Consider the following 22,619-nt stretch of genomic DNA (forward strand, 5'->3'; position numbering starts at 1 on the left):
TGGGCCCAGAGCGGCGTCAGTGCCTCAGGTCACCAGCTGTGTCTTCACTTTTCCCCTAGATGCTCTGAAGCCGGCTGGCCAGAGCTAAAGGGCCAGGAGACTCCCAAGGGTCAGGCATCCTGACAGCGAGCTACAGACAGGGGGCTTGTCGGTGCTTCTCCCCAGATAAGTAGTTTCAAGGGATTCTGGAATAAATGTCAGGAGAAGGTGCCTGATAACCTGCAGCCACACTAGCCCTCAGCAGGAGTCACGGCCTCGTCTTAGCAGGAGGGCAAACTGCATCAGCATTAAAACATTCTTCTGTTAACTATTTGCAAGTGCCCACTGCCTGAGCCTGGGTCCTAGGCCGGGAGGTGCTCAGGAACCTGCCTGAGAAATTCCTGCTCCCAAAATATAAAGGAAAAGAGAAGAGAAATGCCACAAGGGGCTCAAAAGAGCCCCTGGGGAGGTCAAGCATGGCCCATCCACTGCAGCCTGAAGGGGGGCTTCCAAGGGGGTGACCAAATGCCCTCCAGCGCAGGCAGCCTGGCACCTGTACACAGACCATTCCCACACGCTGGGCGAAGGCTTCATGTCAGCTGGAAGGAAAAAAGTCCATTCAGAGACTTTTAAGACTAAGTTTAAACTCCCTAGTTCTTACTCTTTTTATACAAAACCTTCACTGATGGATTGACCTTCTTACAAAAATGGAATTAGTAAACTGGATATTGATTAAGATATTGATTAACTTTAGACTTTGCTAAATTAAGTATACATGGCAAAATTTCAAGAGTAACTACTCTTGAAAGGAGTTGAAATTGAATATCTAACTTCCAAGCAGTAACGGGAGATAAAAACAAAGCAAACTAGTAGACAATTCCCCCAGGACCGAATTTGCTCAAAGCCTTTGCCAAAAGAATATAAAAGACCATGCTAAGGTACTTTCCTGAGAATGGTGCTTACTTCCTCAGGCTACTCCACAGAGCAGGGGGAAAACCCTAAGCCACCAGGACCCAGAGGGTCCCCCAGAGCACCCCATGGCCCACCTAAGGCCAAGCAGCTGTGATGAGGCCCACAGAGCCTCCCCACCGATACACCAGGCCCAGCTCCTGTCCCAGAGCAAGCAGATGTTGACCACCAAACTCTTTTTTTTTTTTTTTTTTTTTTTTTTGCGGTACGCGGGCCTCTCACTGTTGTGGCCTCTCCCGCTGTGGAGCACAGGCTCCAGACGTGCAGGCTCAGCGGCCATGGCTCATGGGCCCAGCCGCTCCGCGGCATGTGGGATCCTCCCGGACCGGGGCACGAACCCGCGTCCCCTGCATCGACAGGCAGACTCTCAACCACTGCGCCACCAGGGAAGCCCTCTGATCCGTTTTTTAATCTGCACTTCAAGCAAGTCAACTACAATGAAAACCAAACCAAACCAAACCATTGGGGTGAATCGCTACAGCAGGGTAAGAGCAAACAGACTGCAAACCCCTGCCAATCCCCGTATCTCCCATACCTACCACGCAGAAAAGCAAACGCGGGTCCTTCCAGATCTTCTCCTGAGCTGAGGTGGGGAAGGCAAGTCTCAAAACCATATGAACCGCAGGAAATAAAATGCATATGATGTTTAGGGCCCACAAGGAGGCCACACAGACGGCCCCAGATGCCAAACAATTCAGATGCATCACGGGTGCCCACACCCCCTGGTGCATGCATGATATTCGTGCATGAGTATTCAGGACACGTGACCTCCCAGGACCCCTGGTTCCAGCCCCTGCAGGGCCCAGGTAAGCAAGAACCGAGGTCAAAGGAATAGGACTTTGCACCCTAGCCGCTACCTGTGGATGGCCAGTTGCCCAACCTCGGGCTTAGGAAGCCGTCTGGGCCTCCAAAAGCCCAGGGTGGTGCTCCTCCAGCTTTCCGTTGCTGCTGCGCCGCGGGCCTGTCCCTCCTGGCACCCAGGCCTGCCCGCTGCACTAAGTCTAACCGTGCACACGAGGGCTTCGGGCCTCACGGTTCTCTTTAACAGCTCCTCCGTCTGGAACTCAATTAGCCAGGGGCCATCTCCCCTTCAGAGCAGAATGCTCCAGATACACAGTGACCAGCCTGCCACCCCCCAGGCACAGCCCCACCCGCTGAGCCGGGAATGTCTGAGCACAGGGCAGTGACCTCCAGGAGGGGCCCACGGGAATGCCTCAGGCTGGGAAAGTGGCAGCTGGTCACAGGGACATCCACATGGGCCTGCACTCCCCACCGCATTTCTCTGCCCCTCTCTCTCCACACACCTAGTCTGGGAAGGTCCCAAAGGTTTGGACACAAGTCTGGGGACAGTCTGCGTTAGTGAACTAGAAGACTTCCGGAAGCTAAATGCGTAGCAGGGAAGCAGGCAGGGGCCACGGGGCATCACTTCAGCATTTCCTGGGAAGTCCGTCAGCGGAGCGGACGAGGGTCCCATCCCCCACGCCCCCTGTGCCCGCCCACATCCTCCTCTGCCCCATCCCCATTGGGCTCCATTAGTCTTGTCTAGTGGATATGCATCACGTGGGTATTTAATTTATGAGAATCCGACTATGAGTTCTCAGGCCACTACAGAGCAAGTGACTTCAATTTAAATATTGTAATTAAGAACACCGGAGGGCTTGCTTCCCTGGTGGCGCAGCGGTTGAGAGTCCGCCTGCCGATGCAGGGGACGCGGGTTCGTGCCCTGGTCCGGGAGGATCCCACATGCCGCGGAGCGGCTGGGCCCTTGAGCCATGACCGCTGAGCCTGCGCGTCCGGATCCTGTGCTCCGCAACGGGAGAGGCCACAACAGTGAGAGGCCCGCGTAACGCAAAAAAAAAAAAAAAAAAAAAAAAAAAGAACACCGGAAAATTCTATCTTGCCCATGAACTCTATTAGACACCATGGTGAGTGCCATGGGGGACTGAGGTGGAGTGGGCAGCCCCAGGGTGATGCTGTTTGGCCTTTCGAAGGGCAAGTTTGCTGAGTGGACAAGATGGGGAGGGAACCCCAGGCAGAGGGCAGAGCACGAGCAAAGACAGACAGAGCAGTGTGGAGAGCTCCCCAGAGGCCTTGCACCCTCCCTCCCGGCTGCCCCCGGCTCACATCACATCACAGCCACCAATTTCATCAGGTTACTCCCAGCCCCAAGCACCTGCTGTGGCTCTCCTCTGCCCTTCATATCAGATCTAACGCTTTAACCAATCAGACAGCTCCACTAGCACCCGCACCACTACCGCCCCATCGTGACTGTCCCCAGACAACCCCCTGCACCAGCTGGGCTGTGTTCTCTGCCATCTGGGAAGCCATCCGCCATCCTCCAGGCCCTCTCGTGCACCGGTCTGCAGGGAGAAAAGGCCCCACTAACCTTCCCGTGGGAGGAGCTGACCCTTGTGGCTGCCCTCCCACCAGGCACAGCCTTGAACTACTCTTCCAGGAGTGGGGAATGGGACCAAGGACACAGAGTTAGCTGGGCTGGAGGAGGACACCTGGTTCCACCTGCACCAGCTCTGCCATAGACAGGACTCTGTCCTGGGCCTCAGTCTCCGCAGCTGCAACCTGGGCTAACGACTGCTCCCCTTCACAGGGCTGCGTGGAGACCACAAGGGAAGACCCATGAGAAAAGGACAGCCCCGAACTGGGTGCAGAGCAGGTACTCAGGAAGCACAGGCCCACCCACCATTCTGAGGCCCAGAGCGCACACCTGCTGACTGAGGTTTTCCACCTACATGTCCACCGGAGGGCCACCTACTCCCCTGCCCTGGACCAGAGGAGGCCCCCTACCACCACGTGTGCACCCCGGAAACCACTGTGGGCAAGAAGGGTGGCCATCAGCCTCCGGTGCCCAAGGCCAGCCAGGCTGACCCGTGCTCGTGCTTCACAGCCCTAGCATTTCTGCTTGAGCTGAGCATCCCCACCCTGTGACTCAGCAACTCCTCCAGCAGGATTCTACCCAAGAGAAATACGTACGTGCCCCCAAAAAGATCTGTTCCAGAATGTTCACAGCAGTTTTTTTCATAATCGCCAAAAACTGGAAACAATCCAAACATCCATCCACAGGAGAACGGATGAACAAAGTATGGTCTGGCCATACAATGAAATACTACTCAGCAATAAAAAGGGAGCAAAATCCTCTATACCCAACAACACGAACAAACCTCAAAAGCACTGTGTTGAATACAAGACCCTGGTCATGAAAGAGCAGATGCTCTAAGGTTCCATTCATATGAAGTTCAAGAACATCTCAGGTGGGGCTTCCCTGGTGGCGCAGTGGTTGAGAGTCTGCCCGCCGATGCAGGGGACACGGGTTCGTGCCCCGGTCCGGGAAGATCCCACATGCCGTGGAGCGGCTGGGCTCGTGAGCCATGGCCGCTGAGCCTGCACGTCCGGAGCCTGTGCTCCACAAGGGGAGAGGCCACGACAGTGAGAGGCCCGCGTACCGCCAAAAAAAAAAAAAGAACATCTCAGGTGAAAGGTATCAGAACAATGGTTACCTCACAGGGTGGGTAGATAGAGACCAGGATGGGGCACAAGGGAACTTTCTGGAGTGATGAAAATGTCCTGTATCTTGCCTAGTGTGGTGGTTACACAGCGTATCAGCATCCTATTGCTGCTGTAATAAATGATCACAAACTCAATGACTTAAGACCAGACAGTTCTGGAAGTCAGAAGTCTGACACGGATCTTACCGGGCTAAAAATCAAGGTGTCGACCGGGCTGCATTCCTTCTGGAGGCTCCAGGGGAAAATCCACTCCCTTGCCTTTTCCAGCTTCTAGGGGACACCTGCACTCCTTGGCTTGTGTCCCCTCCCCCCATCTTCAAGGCCAGCAGCAGAGCGCCTCCGAATCTCTGACTCTGGCCCTCCTGCCTCCCATTGTCCCTCTGCCCTTATAAGGACCCTTGGGGTTACACTGAGCTCACGCCGATAATCCAGGACCATCTCTCCATCTCAAATCCCTTAATGCAATCACTTCTACAAAGTCCCTTTGGCCATGCAAGGTAACATGTGTGAATGTTCCAGGAAAGTAGGACACGGACATCTTGAAGGACCATTATTGGGCCCACCACACCTGAGTGTATGGATTTTACATATGTAAAATCCACGAGCTATACACTTAACATTTGTATGCTTTACTGTACGTGAATTCTACCAATTATAACAATAAAGAACAAACAAGAAGGGCACCTATAACCTGGGCTGTAGATGTCACGTCCTGGGCATGGCGTTGCAGGCACCATCTCACTTAATCCTCATACCCACCCTGCACCATCAACTGCTTTCTGGCAACGGAGGTGTGAGGAGAGAGAAAACCTCACCTGCAGCTGGCAGGAGGCAAAGCCAGCTTGAATCCAAGTTCTGCCTGCCCCCCAAGTCACCAAAGACCCCTGCTACGGGAGAGGCCCTGTGATGCCCCATTGTTATTGCCATGTGAGTACTAGAACTTTCCCCTAACTCGGTTCTGAGAAAAACAGTGGGATGAGAAAAGAAAACTCAAGGTAGGGACAGCAGGGGTGATGGAGGCTGCACACTGAAGACCCCCTGCGCTGTCCAGAGGGGTGACCGTGCTTTGGCTCCACCCGAGAGAGGAATCAGAAATCCAGATTTTTAGGTGAAATCTCTCATCCATTTTAATTATAGGCAATGAGTTCAAATGCATGAGCAAACCTCTGTCCACAGGCCTCCAGCCAGCCACCTTGCGCACCCCTCCCGCCTGCCCCAGCAGGCCTGCCAGCAAGCCGCAGCCTCGCCCCTCAGACCCCGCTCTGCTCTCTGCAGGCCACGGGCACCTGCGGGGAAACTGACAGAAGGACACAAAGCTGCTCCGGTGAGAAGGGACCTGACCGCTCCTAAAGGGAGCCCACGAGGCAGCTGTAATGAGGCCTCCTGCCTGCTGGGAACGCACACTCCAGCGGGGACCAGAGGCCCCGTTCCTGAGATCCCTGCTGCTCCCCCGACTAAGGCACCTCCAAAAAGAAGGTCTGGGGCTTCCAGGCAAATTTGCCGTTTGCCCCCCTGAGGGCCCCTGACCGCACCTTGATAGCTGGGGCCCAGGCCACCTGTGTCCAGGTTCAAGCAGAGCTCTGCTGAGCCATCCACAGCTGGGAGCCCAGGCGCCTCAGGCAGCACCCGCCGTGAGCTCTAGGAGGAGACAGCTCGGTTACTTTTCCAGTGCCCCCGCCTCTCGTGCCCGCGCAGAGCCCTGCACCTGGGCAGTGCCCAGCCCACCCTGCTCCCTGGATGGTGGGTGGTGTAAGGGAGCCAAGGGGTCCTGTGGCGTGGCTTTCTTGTGGCTGGGGGCAAAGCATGTGAGGGAGTGTTACAGAAATTATCCAGGACAAGGATTTTTGAAGAACACAAAAATCCAAACTCGGAAGCCATCAGGCCGCCTACCCACTCTCTCCCCGTGGGGCCTTAACCAAGAACCATCACCGTTCGAGCTTCTGTGACCTTGTCTCTAAAAGGAGGATAACACGCCCTTCCCCACGGCACTGGGTTTTATGAAAGCGCATCTATGGGCTCTGTCTCACCTGGCCTGGCAAGCCTGGAAGGCTGGACACCCAGCGGTCAACAGGGGCTGCTGTGAGGGGTGTGGCCCTGGCTGTTTCCTCCTTTCTTCCTTTGGATTATACTTTCCGTGATGAACATGTAGCGCTTTGGTCATGAGAACCAACGTTGTTACCTTGGTTTTTACCCAGTCTCTGCCCAGGACACGGCGAGAACAGAGGGGATTGGGCAGGGTTGGGGGGAGCAGGGTGTGAAGCCGGCCTCCATCCAGCAGCGCCTGCAGCCGCGCCGCTACTGCTCAGCCGCGGTCCTGGTCCTGCCCGAGGTCCTTGCCCGTTCCTCTGCTTCCCGCACCAGGACCCCCAGCCTCCACCCGCTCCCAGAGATCACCCGGCTCCCGCACCCTGGGGTCACGCTCTGTCTGGCAAATCTCCCCAGCGACCCTAGGGAGGAGGCGGTACCTCTCAGCTGCATCCTAGACATGAGGAGACAGAAGCTCGGGAAGGCCTCCGGTCCTGCCCAAGACCTCACAAGGAGTACGCTGCAGAGCTGAGACTCGCACCCGGGACTTGAGGTGGTCCCACCATACCACGCTACCCTCCGGAGCTGAGCGCTCAGCTCAGGGACCCACCTGGAAGGAGCCCTCCAACTGCCTTGACCTCTCGGCCTCCTCCAGGCCCAGGAGAGGAGCTCTACTTGGTGGGTTTGCTCTGGCTCTAACACTCAACCCTCCAAATGTCCCCAGCTGTCCCCTGCCTGAAGTGGGCCATCCTTGGTGCTGAGACAGAAATCTTGCCACGGGGGGTGGAGAGCTTTCTGCTTGGGTCGCAGGCCTCACCCTGAGCTCCTAGGTCCTGGCTCCACCGCTGGGCTCCAGCCCTTCCAACCCGCACTGCCCTCAGCTTTACTCATTCACCTCCTGGTAGGAGTCCTGCTGTTCGGTCGCCAAATCTGGGAACAAGCCTGGAGCTGGCACTGTGTATGGGACGGCCACGGGCTCTGAGCCCTGAGGGTTCAGCTGGGGGTCGGGGGAGGCAAGAGGGGGTCACCTTGAATTGTAAGCATCTTCACAGATGGAAACCAATTGACAAATTCTTCTCTGAGGGTGAGGCAAAACCAGATGTGAGCCCGGGGAGAAGTGTGGGGAGGGAGGCGCTTTGCTGGCAGAAGGAGGAGGGAGGGGCCTCTATCTTGGGACTGAAATCCCTGACTACTTCCTAATGAGTCACAGGCTGCCCAGGGCCACCCCTCTGCCACGGTCATTGTATTTTTGGCTTCTGTTTGTGTTTGCAGCTTATTTCAACCTCACTGCTAGTATTTCAGTAACAAGTGACGCCGCCCTCCCCCACTCCCCCCGCACTAATATTTTTGAGGGGCAATGTTAACAGGAGCCCAGCTGCATTCTTCAGCGTGCTTTATTCTATCTTAAGGCCTTACTCTACAGGAATACATGTCCATTTCATAATACATATAACTATATAACTATAGATATATTGCAGTGTATATACTATACATTATATATATAATATAGCTCACTGAGGAAGTCTGTTTTTTCCATATAATTATTCATTCAACATACAAGGTTTAGATCAAAAAATAAGTAGGACAAAGTGAATTCTGACATTCCTACTGCGCCCTGATAAATCCCATCCCGTGGGCTCATCTTCCTTCCTGAGAACCTCAGGCTCTGCCCCCGGCATGTAGCACTTTGGGATCTCACTGGTGAATGTGCAGGGAAAGCCCAAGGAATGCAGCGTCGGGGAAAAATCAGTGCCCACAACTAGGCAAGTCCTTGTGGGTTCATGTTTGAATGAACCATACGAACCCCAAGGGAAGACCTACCAGAAGCTTCCACAGTCTCTGTCTCTCTCCTCCTCTGTCTGTCTCTCTTTCCTTCCCTTTCCTCCACCTCTGTTGCTTCCTCTCCCTATCGCACCATACCTGCATGCACACACATACTCACGTGTGCACACGTACACACACGCATGCACACACACACTCCCAGCAGCCTGTCCTGAGACAGGTCTGGAAGGACCCAGCAAGCCCAGCAGTATCAGGTCTTTGCTGGGTCTTTGGCACCACTGCTCGGACTAGACCATCCCCTTTCTTCCCCTTTCTTGGCCCCTCCAGGGCCCAAGCTGGGTGCTGCCACCCCCATGTCCCTATCCTCAGCCTCCCCCATCCTCAGTATCCCAACCCAGACAAGCAGAGTCTTCACTTGCCTTGAGGGACAACATGACCCTACTCGGCCACTAGGTCACTGTGTGCTCTTCAGGTGACTGCCACTTTCTAGGATTCCATTTCTTTATCAGGAAAATGAAGAGGTTGGCTCATAGGTGCTGAAAGCCCAATTGTACCTTCTAGCTTTAACCATTTCTCACTCTGATCATCAAAGTCACACCAAGTGCTGATGGCTGATAAAGACTCAAATCTGCACAGCAACTCTGCCCCCAGATCTCCACCAATTCTGGTTCCATGATGCCTCAATGTACCAAGCAATAAAATCCCCTCTATGTGGGCCTAATAAAGTGTCATAAAGTTTTTATTTTGCCAAGCACAGACTTTAAAACTGTTTTATTAAACCTATTATCTGCTATTTTATTCAATTCATTAAAGAACGGAAAATAGGACTGCACTAGTTATCTATTGCTATTAAGAAAAAAACTGGGCTTCCCTGCTGGCGCAGTGGTTGAGAGTCCGCCTGCCGATGCAGGGGGCGCGGGTTCGTGCCCCGGTCCGGGAGGATCCCACATGCCGCGGAGTGGCTGGGCCCGTGAGCCATGGCCGCTGAGCCTGCGTGTCCGGAGCCTGTGCTCCACAACGGGAGAGGCCACAACAGTGGGAGGCCCGCGTACCGCAAAAAAAAAAGAAAAAGAAAAAGAAAAAAACTGTCTCCTACAGGTAGTTATGGTGCTAGTAACCCAAATAAGTCATTTGCAGGAGATGGTTCCTAGGTGAGGGCTGTACATACAGGTATTTCCCTGAAAATCTTCACATTCAGCAAAATCCTATTAAAAACAACAGGATTCATGGGGAAAATAGGGTTGGTGCATATCAGTCAACACCTACAGAACCCTGCACCTGAGCCTTTCCAAAACCAGTAACGGCTCGAGTGATATCCTGGTCCAGCGGCCACCGGGCCCTGGACCCAAGACCACACAGTGAATAAGTCGTTGGCTCCTGTTCCTCCTTTGAGATGAAGGACCTCAGGGGCACTCACTTCCTACAGAGACCGATCTCATCAAAATGAAAAGCCCCATCCAGAATGTCACCTGCACCACTGCTTCCTTACAGGGGCATTGCCTTCCAGCTCCTTCATCTGCCCTCTGAGCTTTCCCATACAGCTTAAGGGGATGGAAAGATAAAAAATGGCCACAACTGGCACTAAAGGAAGGTGAATCTACACATTTTCCATTTTCTTCTTAATTCTTATTGATCTTTAATCATGAGAAAGCCCATCCTGATCTACCAAAACATAAGCACACAGGGACAATTTGCCAATGAGCCAACACAGCTTCCACATATACCCACATCATTCCCCCATTCATCAATCATAGAAACGCATGTTGTAACAAACAAACAAATAATTTCAGGTGTAAGATAATGGGAAGTGGCTTTGAAGAAAATTCAACTGTGAGTAACATCTCACAGTTTACAAAGGGCTGATTTACAAAGGGCTGATTTCTGGACAACTGGCATGCACTCACAGAACGTCTTAAAAAGTAAGAAAATCCAACCTACGAGTTGTTTGAAAACGTACGACAAGTTTTTAAGGTTTGTACTTGTAACATGTGAGTCAAGCTGACTCTGTTAGATTAAAAATAGCTGCAAATTTTTTGCAGCACCTCCCATTAAGCGGTGGAGTCTATTTCTCCACCCCTTGCCTCTGGCTGGCCTGGTGAATTGCTTTGAGGACTAGAATGACTTGTCAGGAAGGTCTCAAGGCCTTGCAGCCTCCCCCCTCCTCCTCTTGCTGCCCTGAGACCACCACGTGCAGGAGCCTGAGCTAGCCTCCTTGAGGATGAAAGACCACATGGAGAAAGAACCCAGCTGCCAGCCAGCACCAACCCCCAGGCCCATGAGTGAGGCTATCTGGACTCTCCAGCCCAGCTGAGTCATCAGATGGCTGCAGTCACATTAGTGACCCTAGGCAAAGCCAGTAAAAGACCTACCCAGCAGAGACCTGCTAATAGAATCAGGAGCAAATACAATGGCTATTGTTTTAAACCATTAAATCCTGGGATAGTTTCTTACATAGCAAAAGCAGATATAATGTGATATTTTGTAGATATTTCACTAATTCTTTATTAATTTAATAGTTTCCCCCACTTGGGAGCCAATAAACCTTTGATTTAGATCTCAATGATTCCATAGGCCCCTGAGAAGGATCTAATCCAGCCCCAAAAGTGGCAGTGTCTCCAAAGACCCTACCAGGACTGATTCAAAGCCAAGGGCTGACCAACAACCCAAACTCTAGGAAGGCATCATGCAGCAGATTCAAGAGGAACCTGACAGATGTAAAACACAGAGGAGAACAGTTCCCAACATTCACACTGCTCCTGGGGCAGGCTGAAGACTCTCTAACCAATGCACCTAAATCTTTCTGATTGTGGTAGGCTGAAAAATGCGCCGCCTACCCCAAATGTGCCTGTGTTCTAATCCCTGGAACCCATGAATATATGAAAAAAGGATTTTGCAGATGTGATTAAATTAAGGATTTTGAAAGAGGGAGATTATCCTGGATTATCCAGGTGGGCCTAATAAGAGATCCTTATACGAGGGTCCTTATAAGAGGAGGTAGGAGGGGCAGAGTCAGGGGAAGATGTGACAATGGAAGCAGAGATTGGAGTGATGCACTTTGAAGACGGAAGAAGAGGCCACGAGCCAAGGAATGCAGGTGACCTCTAGAAGCTGGAAGATGCGAGGAGGCCGGTTCTCCCCTAGAGCCTCCAGAAGAAACACAGCTCTGCCAGCACCTTGCCTCTAGACCGATGAGACCCAGTTTGGAATTACTTCCAACCCCCAAACTGTAAGATATTACATTTGTGTTGTTTAATGCCACTGAGTTTGCGATCATTTTTACGACAGCAGTAGGAAACTAATACACTGGAAACGAATACAGTAGGAAACTAATACTCCTGACTACAAGAACGTAACTTGGAACTTTTATCCGTAATAACAAGAACAGCTAATAATAATAGCTAACATTAATTTAGTGTCTACTTTGTGGCTCTGTTCTAAGTGCTTTTCTTGTATAAACTCATTTAACCCTCACAAAAACCATATGAAGAAGACTATTACAATCCATATTTTACAGATGAGAAAACTGAGCCTTTAAGAGGTTAAGTAACTCACTAGGGCCACAGAACAGGTAAACGACACAGCCCACAGCTGAGCCCAGGCAGTCTGGCTCCAGACCCCACCTTTAACCATTACATCTCCCCAATCAAACCAGCAATGATAATAATCAATTACAGCCACTTACTGAGCCCCCTCTAGATACCAGGCTCACGTCCAGCCCTGGACATGCTGTCTCTCACTTAGTAGTCAATACACCCCAGTGGAGCAGGATTATTATTCACCCTTGTTTACAGCAGAAGAAATTGAGGCACAGCAATGTTACACCCAGATGTTAAACACATCGGAACCTAGAAGCATCAGAAGCAAAAGCTCGAGTTTAACCACACGCCCTCCCACCTCCTTCATCCCACTTGAGGCCCCGATGGCTGAGAAGAGGAGAGATAAGTAGCACGACCACATAATTTATCTTCCAAACTGAGATACTCAGAAAGTGAACGGAGTCACTATTAATGCTTTCACTGGGGCAAGAGGCATAGAGCAGAACTGTCCCGGCAAACCCAGACACACGGCCACCCTAAAGATAAGTGGACTAAAGTCAAGATGCATACTCTGCAGGTCACGGTTCCCCAGAAGGGGCGCGGTGGAGCAGCTGTCGGCCCCTCCTGACATCTACAGCTGCCAGGTCACGGTCAGGGCTGGAAAAGGAGGGTGGTCCTGGCAGAGCTCAGAGCAGAATCTGCAAAGCTCCAGATCTGGGGTGTCCTCACGGCAGGCCAAGTCTTTCCGATGGTGGTCTGGGAGTCCATTGAGGGCAGAGGTTGGGCAGCCCTGGATAGATCCCAGGTATGCAAAGAGACCTTGAACCCCACTGGTGCCCCAGTCAGAAACCCATCGTGGAGCTCAGAGCCTTGGCAAAGGGCTAAGTGAGAGCCAAGCAGGGTCAGCATCCTGAGGCACCAGCTCTCCTCTAAAGACCTAGTAGACCTGAACAAGACAAGGTTGCCCACTCTCACCACTATTATTCAACATAGTTTTGGAAGTTTTAGCCACAGCAATCAGAGAAGAAAAAAAAAAAAATAAGAGGAATCCAAATCGGAAAAGAAGAAGTAAAACTGTCACTGTTTGCAGATGACATGATACTATACATAGAGAATCCTAAAGATGCTACCAGAAAACTACTAGAGCTAATCAATGAATTTGGGAAAGTAGCAGGATACAAAATCAATGCACAGAAATCTCTTGCATTCCTATACACTAATGATGAAAAGTCTGAAAGAGAAATTAAGGAAACACTCCCATCTACCACTTCAGCAAAAAGAATAAAATACCTAGGAATAACCCTACCTAAGGAGACGAAGACCTATATGCAGAAAACTGTAAGACACTGATGAAAGAAATTAAAGATGATACAAACAGATGGAGAGATATACCATGTTCTTGGAGTGAAAGAATCAACAAGGTGAAAATGACTGTACTACCCAAAGCAATCTACAGATTCAATGCAATCCCTATCAAACTACCAATGGCATTTTTCACAGAACTAGAAAAAAAAATTTCACAATTTGTATGGACACACAAAAGACCCCGAATAGCCAAAGCAATCTTGAGAAAGAAAAACGGAGCTGGAGGAATCAGGCTCCCGGACCTCAGACTATACTACAAAGCTACAGTAATCAAGACAGTATGGTACTGGCACAAAAACAGAACTATAAATCAGTGGAACAGGATAGAAAGCCCAGGGATAAATTCATGCACATATGGTCACCTTATCTTTGATAAAGGAGGCAAGAATATACAATGGAGAGAAGACAGCCTCTTCAGTAAGTGGTGCTGGGAAAACTAGACAGCTACATGTAAAAGAATGAAATTAGAACACTCCCTAATACCATACACAAAAATAAACTCAAAATGGTTTAAAGACCTAAATATAAGGCCAGACACTATCAAACTCTTAGAGGAAAACATAGGCAGAACACTCCATGACATAAATCACAGCAAGATTCTTTTTGACTCACCTCCTAGAGAAATGGAAATAAAACAAAAATAAACAAATGGAACCTAATGAAACTTAAAAGCTTTTGCACAGCAAAGGAAACCATAAAGAAGACAAAAAGACAACCCTCAGAATGGGAGAAAATATTTGCAAATGAAGCAACTGACAGAGGATTAATCTCCAAAATATACAAGCAGCTCATGCAGCTCAATAGCAAAAAAACAAACAACCCAATCCAAAAATGGGCAGAAGAGACCTAAATAGACATTCCTCCAAAGAAGATATACAGATTGCCAACAAACACATGAAAGGATGCTCAACATCACTAATCATTAGAGAAATGCAAATCAAAACTACAATGACGTATCACCTGGCACCAGTCAGAATGGCCATCATCAAAAAATCTACAAACAATAAATCCTGGAGAGGGTGTGGAGAAAAGGAAAACTTCCTGCACTGTTGGTGGGAATGTAAATTGATACAGCCACTACAGAGAACAGTATGGAGGGTCCTTAAAAAACTATAAATAGAACTACCATATGACCCAGCAATCCCACTACTGGGCATATACCCTGAGAAAACCATAATTCAAAAAGAGTCATGTACCACAATGTTCATGGCAGCTCTATTTACAATAGCCAGGACATGGAAGCAACCTAAGTGTCCATCAACAGATGAACGGATAAAGAATATGTGGCATATATATACAATGGAATATTACTCAGCCATAAAAAGAAATGAAATTGAGTTATTTGTAGTGAGGTGGATGGACCTAGAGACTGTCATACAGAGTGAAGTAAGTCAGAAAGAGAAAAACAAATACCATATGCTAACACATATATATGGAATCTAAAAAAAAAAAAAGGTTCTGAAGAACGTAAGGGCAGGACAGGAATAAAGATGCAGACATACAGAGTGGACTTGAGGACACAGGGAGGGGGAAGGGTAAGCTGGGACGAAGTGAGAGAGTGGCATGGACATATACACACTACCAAATGTAAAATAGATAGCTAGTGGGAAGCAGCTGCATAGCACAGGGAGAATAGCTCGGTGCTTTGTGTCCACCTAGAGGGGTGGGATAGGGAGGATGGGAGGGAGACGCAAGAGGGAGGAGATATGGGGATATATGTTTACATAGAGCTGATTCACTTTATACAGCAGAAACAAACACACCATCATAAAGCAATTATACTCCAATAAAGATGTTAAATAAATAAATAAATAAAATAAAGACCTGGGCCTGCTGGACAAGAAGCCGCGGGGCTTGAGGCTCAGGTTGTGTCTGCCTCTTCCCAGCAGTGGGATCTCGTCCAGCCCTTCTTTCCTCTGAGCCTCCTGGATGAAATGCAGCCTCTGATAACTGCCCTATCTCCATCCACAGGATTCATAATAATAAACAACAATAGTGGACAACAGCAAGTACTCACCATGAACCAGGAGGTGTACTCAGCACTTAGCAGGGGTTATGGGAGTAAATAAAATCCACTCTGGGATGGGTACATAGGTTATTCCCACTTTACAGATGAGGAAACTGAGGTGGGGGGGGTAAGTAAATTGCCCAGAATCCCATTGCTGATAAGTAGTGAAGCTAGGATTGGAATCCAAGCTGACTGCCCCTGTAAAATCCCATTGGAACATTCTCTCTTCCCCACCTGGCCAACCCAGAGCGGCACACTCTACTGCAGGGATCCCCAGAGGGAGGGTCCCATTCCCCTGGTGGACCAGGGACTAGGCAGTCACATTTCACACTAATTCTCGACCAATTATAAGACTCATTGATGGGCTTTGCAAATATATCCCCAGGCCCCATTTCCCTGGTAGGTCTAATTCCAGAAAATCTGGGAATGAGAATTTTAATGACCTCCCCCCAGGTGATTCCTAAAGCTTTTACCTTCCTGTTCAAGACCCTCTTGAGCCTGATTCCATGAAAGAGTCTGCTGCTCCCATGTCCCTGACCTCCTCTAAAACTCTCTAGTCTCCCTCTGTACCCAGAGCGCAGCCTCAGCAGAAAACCTTCTGCAGGCAGCAGGATCTGCTTAAAGTGTACTAACTTCATGTGGGTTCCATGCATTTGGGCTATGGTTACCTTCTGTTTGTGGAAATGATACAGGTTTCCTATTTATGGAAGTGATATAAATAAGACTCTTAAAATAAGTGCATTAAAGAAAAACAGTAGGTCAATTTATAAAATAATACATTATAGTTTGGGTGGTCGGTACAAAAAAGGGGAACCTCAAGTAGCTAAAGACAGATGGAGAAGCAGTTGCCTGAGGATAAGAGGTGCCTGAGGAGGCTTTCCTGACAGCCCTGAGCTCTGTTCTAGCACCACCCCCAAGAGCTAGGTCACCGGGGGGAATGCACTTAATTCCGCTCAGCCTCAGTTTCCCCTTGTGTAAAATCACCCACTTCATGGAGTACTTATGAAGATTTAATGAGATGAGACAGGGGAAGTATTTAACACAGGGCTGGTGCTTAAGACTCCCTGGTGACTCAGACAGTCCAGCACCACGGAGTGGACTGTGTCTGCTCCCTCCCCTCCACTCCCACGTGCTAAGGTCCCAAGTCTGAAATGCAGACATGTGAAAACTCAGTGATTCTCAAACTTGGCCACTCACCCAAAGAGGTCCTGATATAATAGTTCTGGGATGAGGCCTGGGCACCAGGAATTTTAAAACACTCTCCAGGTGCTTCTAACAGGCAGCCAGGATTAAGAACCACTGTGGTAACTAACCCCAGGGAATGTCCAGTGGCCAAAAAGTGTGGCTCCTGACACCACCCGCTCCAGGACCAGCCCTGGATGACAGCTGCCCTCATTCTTGCTTCTCACCAGTGGACTCTGCAAAGATGGGGAAAGGTGTTCAAAAGCGTTCAAAACAGTTTCCTGCCCATCCGTTATCTTCACTGTTCCCACAACAGACCCAGCAGGCATCATGCACCCCTTTCACAGACCAGGCAAGGAAACCTTAGGTGGAGTTGACCCACAGTCTTTGGGCTCCAAAGCCACTTGGCTCCTCCAGCCCTCCGCACCTCTAGTGCACATCTGGACCAAGAGCAGGACTGGGAGTCATTTGCAATAAACGTAACGCAGCAAGGATCTGCAGAGCCCGCTGCAGGGGGGGGCCCCGGTGGGAGGCGATCGCTCCCTGCCACATGCTGTTTATTCATTAAACCCCTGGTTCCTCCCTGCCATTCTAATTATGCGCAGCAATAATAAAGAAGCTTTCTCCCTCGCCAGAGAGGCTTATTTATGCAATGAGAGCACTTCGCCCCCACAAGATTGAGTCGTCACTCAAAGCCTTGCTGGAATCAAGGTCGCATCTCTTTAGGGACTGACTGAACCCCACCCACCTCCCCCTCCAGCTTCCACCCACTCCTGAGCATTCGCGTTTCTAGAAGCGCCACTTCCCTGTTGAGTGGGCAGGATGTGGATGCCATTCCCCACTGCTGTACTCCCTCACAGCTTGCTGACTGAGATTCACTCAACACACAGTAGGACATTTATTGAGCACCTACTATGTGCCTCCCTAAGAGTATGGAAATGAAAGATACAGTCCCTGCCCCTGTTGGGAGAAAAGGGAATGAGAGAAAGAGCACAATCTTTTAGGCTCCATGACCAATTCATACCCCATCTCCAGCATTCATTGGCTGGGTGAATAGATTCATTGGCTGGGTGAATAGATTCATTGGCTGGGCAAAGTTACAAAATTTCTCAAAGGCCTCAACTGCCGCATCAACAAAATGGGGTAATAATAACACCAACCTCATGGGGCTGTTGGGGGAGTCAGTGGGATATTCCCATAGGAGACTGGAATGAACGCTAGTTGGGATTAGCCATGGTTAGCACCAAAGTCTTTGCCCCACACAGGCAGGATCTCATCCAGATGGAGGAGTCCAGGAAGGCTTCCTGAGAAGTGATACCTGAGCTGAGTTTTGAAGGATGAGCAGGAGTTTGCTAGAGAAAGTGAGGATGTTCCAGACAGGGGGAACTGCATGAGGGCCACGGGAGATGACAGGGCTCTGGGAAATGCAGGAGACAGTGTGGGAAACATGCACAGGGGTGCATCCCGGTGACAGGGGACAGAGCTGCAAGGCAGGTGTGGACATGCAAGTGGATCCCATGGCCACAGCCCTAACTAGTGATACCCAGAGCATCACTTCCACTTTTTCTTGGCTCCTTTGGGAGCCGCAACCAGTACCCTTCCACGCCCATCCGGAGTTCAGTGGCCACAGGAAAGTGGGGCAGCCCCACTCTATTAGTCATGCACTCATTCATGCAGATGCTCAACAAAAGTCCCGGAGGGCCCAGCACATGCTGCGAGGCCACCTCCTAACCCTCACTCAGCCCATTTCCAGATGTGCCACGCTGGCCTGGCAGCTTTCTCCTCAGTGAAATAGGGGTGAAAGTGTCCCCTCCTAGAGTCATTCATTCAATAACAAATGTGACCAGGGCTAAGTGAGATAATTCAGTATTCTCAGATTTCAATACAAACTAAGTCCTCAATAAATGTCACAATTTAAAATGTTTATTTTTTATTATGATTATCTGCCAGGATGGTAAGAATCCCATCTCCAAAGCCCAAAGCACTGCTTCCAGAGTTACCCCCAACCCAGGCAAAACCCCTGCCTGCTGTGCCTCTCCTTACCCTCCCCCCACCCTGGAGCAAATGACCTGGTTTCCACTGCCCACATCTAGCCCTGACTCGGTCACCACAGGAGCTAGTCCAGCCTGAACCACACCAGCCCCCCAGTTCACCTCATCCTTCTAGGGCTCCACATGTCAACCAACTCAGGTACTGGTGGGGGCAAGACTGAAGGTCATCTCAGCCTTTTTGGTCCAAAGCTCCAGGGGTTAAAGGGTGGATCTTCTGATTTTATAAAGTAACTAATTTAAATGTTCTATTAGCGAAATTTGCAAACACATACAAAGCAAATGGAATAGTAATGAACCGTCAGGTAACCGCCACCCAGCTTCAATGACTACCAACCTGCCATTCTTGTTTCACAGGCACGTCCCCCACTTGATTTACTGGGAAAAGTTTTATAGCTTTGTGGCCATCCCTTCTAGCATACCCCACCACCCGGGGTTCCCACTGCTCACAAGTCCCAACACACTTTGATGCCTCTGGCTCCGAGAGAATCCTTGAAATAACAACAACAATCATTTTTATGTCCCTAATAGAATGGTAATTACTGGCCCACAGGGGCTATGCAGGATGGTGGTGAAGGGCTGGAGCCCTGGAATCAGATGGCCTAGGTCCAAATCAATACCCACTAGATATGTGACCTTGGATAGGTCATTCAACCTATGTTTAGATTTCCTACCCAGTAAAAGGGCAATGCTGGTACCAGGTTTCTTGTGTGGCTTTAAAAAATAAAATAATGCATGTTCATTGCCCAGCACAGAATATGCAATGAGGAAACCTTAGAAATAGATGTGTTAGGTGGTGGGTGAGCAGGCTCGACTCCTATGAGATACTATTAATATCTCTCATTTTATAGATGAAGGGATGGAGGCCAGAGAGAAGCAGTGAGCTGCCAGGGACAGCCTGCTCTGTGTCCCAAGTCCATGTGCCTGGAATTGTCACAGCATGCCTGGAACCACAGATCACTGGAAGTGAAGAAACACTCTAGAATAGATGCAGGGAGCAGTGGCAGGTGGCCCAGCACACCCCGCATGTCTCCCCATTCTGGATGGGGAGCTCCCTCAGCCTGAGAAGAGACAACTACACAGTGCCCCTGTGAGTGTGTGCAGGGTAGAGGTGCTGAATTCCATTTTTCTAGACAAAGCGGGGGAGGAGGCTGGTACACATCGCTGCTCACTCTTCTGATTTGACAAATCCTATGGCCAACCTTGCACTGGATAGAGCCACCCACTATTCTAGCATGAGAGGCAAGAAACTGCTTCACTAACTTAAGCTTTAGCAATCCTTAGCAGTTCTGATGTGCCTCCCTATCATCCTACTTTTTTTTTTTTCCTATTTAAAGGAGAAGGGTGGGGAAAAGATAAATCAATCCAGTTGCTGAGTGATGTGCAGACAAAGACAGCCTCCAGTCCACTGCCCGTGTTTGCCAGCTGAGGAAGGGCAGGGGACGGGGGCAGATTCGGGATGCTGTATTTAGGCCCCGCCTGGACTCGCCACGTCCCTTCCAGGAATGAGCCTTGTCAGGATCTCCCCCTCCCCCCAGCACTCCCCCACCACTGCAGTGCCGTGTCGGGAGGCACCTCCCGGATCCGCAGGAACAATGGGTTGGGGAGGGGGCAGGTGCGACTCGGAGCTCAGCAGAGGGCGAGGGGACGCGGCCACAGACAGCAAGGCTGTGAGTACACTCCTCGTGGTGGCTGTGCTGCCACCTGGATCAGTTTCCCCAGCTCCGGTGGGGTCCCCGCAGAGCCGAGCGCTCCTTTCCTGGAAGAATTTCCCTTACGCCCTAGGCATTTTAATTTCGTCCGCGCTAGGAGGCTTGCCTCGTCGCTCCGGAGGAAGCCCCCGGGCCACGCTCCCCTCCAGCAGCTGCTTCTGCCAAGGCCCTCCTGCAGGTCAGGGACGCGCGGCATCCTCCGTGCGCCCAACTTTCCCCACTTGGGACCCACAATCCTGGCCAGCCTGTCCCCTCTGCTGGCGAAAGCCATGATTTATAGCCCTGGGATCCAAGAGCTGCCCCTCCTCCTTCCCCCACTCCCAGGTCCAGTCTCGCTCCTTACCCTCCCTCCCCCCACTTTCTGAGCCTGAACCACGCTTCCCAAAGAAAGCGGCCCTGGCACATTTGCGAAACGCGAGCGTCTGTCCCCTGCACTGGGCGCCGTCTCCTCCCCCCAAGCCCGGGCAAGAAGGGATAGAGGAGCCCCCGCCGCTTCCCTCCTCCTCAGCCCACAGAATCCCCGCCCGGGGGTGGGCGGGGATGGAGAGTGAGATGCAGTTCGGCCCGGAGCTACAGCCGCCACTCCGGGTGAGTCTGTCCGGCCTCGTCGGGGTGAGAGAACAGGTCCAAAGCTCTGACTCCCCCTGGTGCCCACCCCCGCCTCGCTGAGTGACGAAAATGAGCCGCTGGGGACACCGGGTCACCCCGAGGCCGGCCGTTTAAATGGCCAGCGTGGGCGTCCCCGCATAGCACGCAGGGGACGGACATGGGGGAGGGTCCTCACCCAGACGTGCATTGGGACCCCACAGGAGGTGACATCCCGCGGCGGGGACAGTGGGGTGTCCGGGCGGGGGCTGCGGTCCTCGCCGCAGTGTCTGCACCCCAGCTGGGAGCGGAGCACGTGACCAGCGGGCCACCCCTGGCCCCCTGGACTCCAGGCCCCGCCGCGGTGCTGACCCCGGCCCTGCCTGCTAGGGAAGGATGGAGCGGGGGCGCCTACTTTTCCGTGGCCCGCGAGGGGACTGCGGGGCGCCGAGCGCGCCTCATCCCTCCCTCCGCCCGCCCCGCCGCAGCCGCAGGACCCGCACGCTGCGCTCACCTCGGGGCCCAGTGTCGCTGCCGCCGGCCTCCTTGTCCGCCATGGTAGCGCAGCCCCCGCCCGCGAGAGGAGCCTCCGGCGCCGCGCCCGTGCCCGTGCAGGTCCCTGTCCGTGTTCTCGGAGGGCGCTCGGGCCGGGTCTGAGCCGCCGGGTAGCAGGAGCACTGCTCTGACGCGGCCGCCGCCGCAGCTCGGGCTCCTCCCCGTGCTCCTCCAGGGCCCGCCCCGCGTCCCGCCCCGCCCCCGGGCCCCGCCCCGCGCCCCGCCCCGCCCAGCCTGCCCGCTTGGGAAGGAAGGCGCGGCGTCCGGCCCAGCCGGAAAGCCCCGGGTCCTCCCGCCGGGACCCGCCGCGCCTAGCCGGTCTCTCCTCTCCAGGGCTCACCCCCGAGGCGGCCGCACCCCGGGTGGTGGCGCGACCCGGGCCCGGTGGCTCGCCAGCCTGCCGGAAGCAGGCGCTCACAGGGCGCTCGGATGGGCGAGCGGCGGGGACTGGATTTCAGGCCCCCTCGGCCCCGCTACGCGCCAGACCTTTGGAACGGCCGGGGGCTGAAGCCCTACAGCAAGCACTGCACACGCACCCCACTCTCCAGAGGACGCCCGCTCCAGTTTATTTCTCTCCCCTAGGGTCCCAGAGGAGCGGTCAAGGACCCGAGCAAAGGCGGAACCCGGCGCGGCCAGCGCTCAGGCCGCAGACCGAGGACCTGCGCCGGGGCGGTGCTGTGGGCACCGACGCGGGCGTCCGCCTCCAGGCCGCCTGCCGGACTCCATGGCAACTCGGGACCCGGGAGGCGCTTGCTGCGGAGGCTGCGTGGAGCCTTCCATATGTGGGCTCACACCCGGGCCCTCCTTACAAGTCTGAGAATAACGACATTAATAATTCAGGGCTTGGGAGGTCAGTGATTCATTCCCCCTGTCCTCTGGCTCCACCACACACGTGCCATGGGCACCTGTTCGGTCCTGGCCAGGTGGCTTCTGAGTCCACTGTGCAAAGAGGCAACCAGGGCCGTGATAAGATTCTAATGATCACAGTCATTGGATCCTTCCCCTTGGGCCTGACACTATGCTAAGAGCTTAAGAGCCTTATCTCACTTTCTCCGAATAACTCTTAGAGTTGGGGACCAGAGGTCCCCATTTTGCAGATAAGAAAACTGAAGTTTGAGGGTGTTAAGTGATGATGCCAAGAACACACACAGCAAGTAAGTGCCCAGGCTGGAATCTCCACCTCGGTCAAAACCACCAGCTTTCCCTCTGCCTTGAGATGGGCCACAACTCCAAAAGGGCACTTAGGGGAGGTGTAATCGTGCAGCCCGTTTATGGAAGAGGGGGTGGGCAGAGGGCTACAGGGAGAGCCCAGAGACTGGGGTCTGCTCAGGGGGTAATGGTCTGGGTGATGA

At 52.2% G+C, this 22,619-nt stretch overlaps 1 protein-coding gene across 2 annotated transcripts in view; it reads right to left on the minus strand.

Annotated features, from left to right (window-relative positions):
* The window catches only part of HSPA12A (heat shock protein family A (Hsp70) member 12A), a gene marked incomplete at both ends in the record, with an annotated part of 156,929 nt that overhangs the window by 45,428 nt on the left and 88,882 nt on the right, over positions 1-22,619 (minus strand). Inside the window, one exon of one of the 2 annotated variants that reach the window (XM_079701624.1) lies at positions 21,227-21,269. The exons of the other annotated variant lie outside the window; for it this stretch is intronic. Within the exon in view, the coding sequence (XP_079557750.1) occupies positions 21,227-21,269 (43 nt within the window). Of the gene's footprint in view, positions 1-21,226; positions 21,270-22,619 lie in introns of those variants that run through there. 2 annotated transcript variants of the gene reach the window in all.

Source organism: Hyperoodon ampullatus (genome assembly GCF_949752795.1).
Source record: "Hyperoodon ampullatus genome assembly, chromosome: 1".
NCBI lineage: Eukaryota > Metazoa > Chordata > Mammalia > Artiodactyla > Ziphiidae > Hyperoodon > Hyperoodon ampullatus.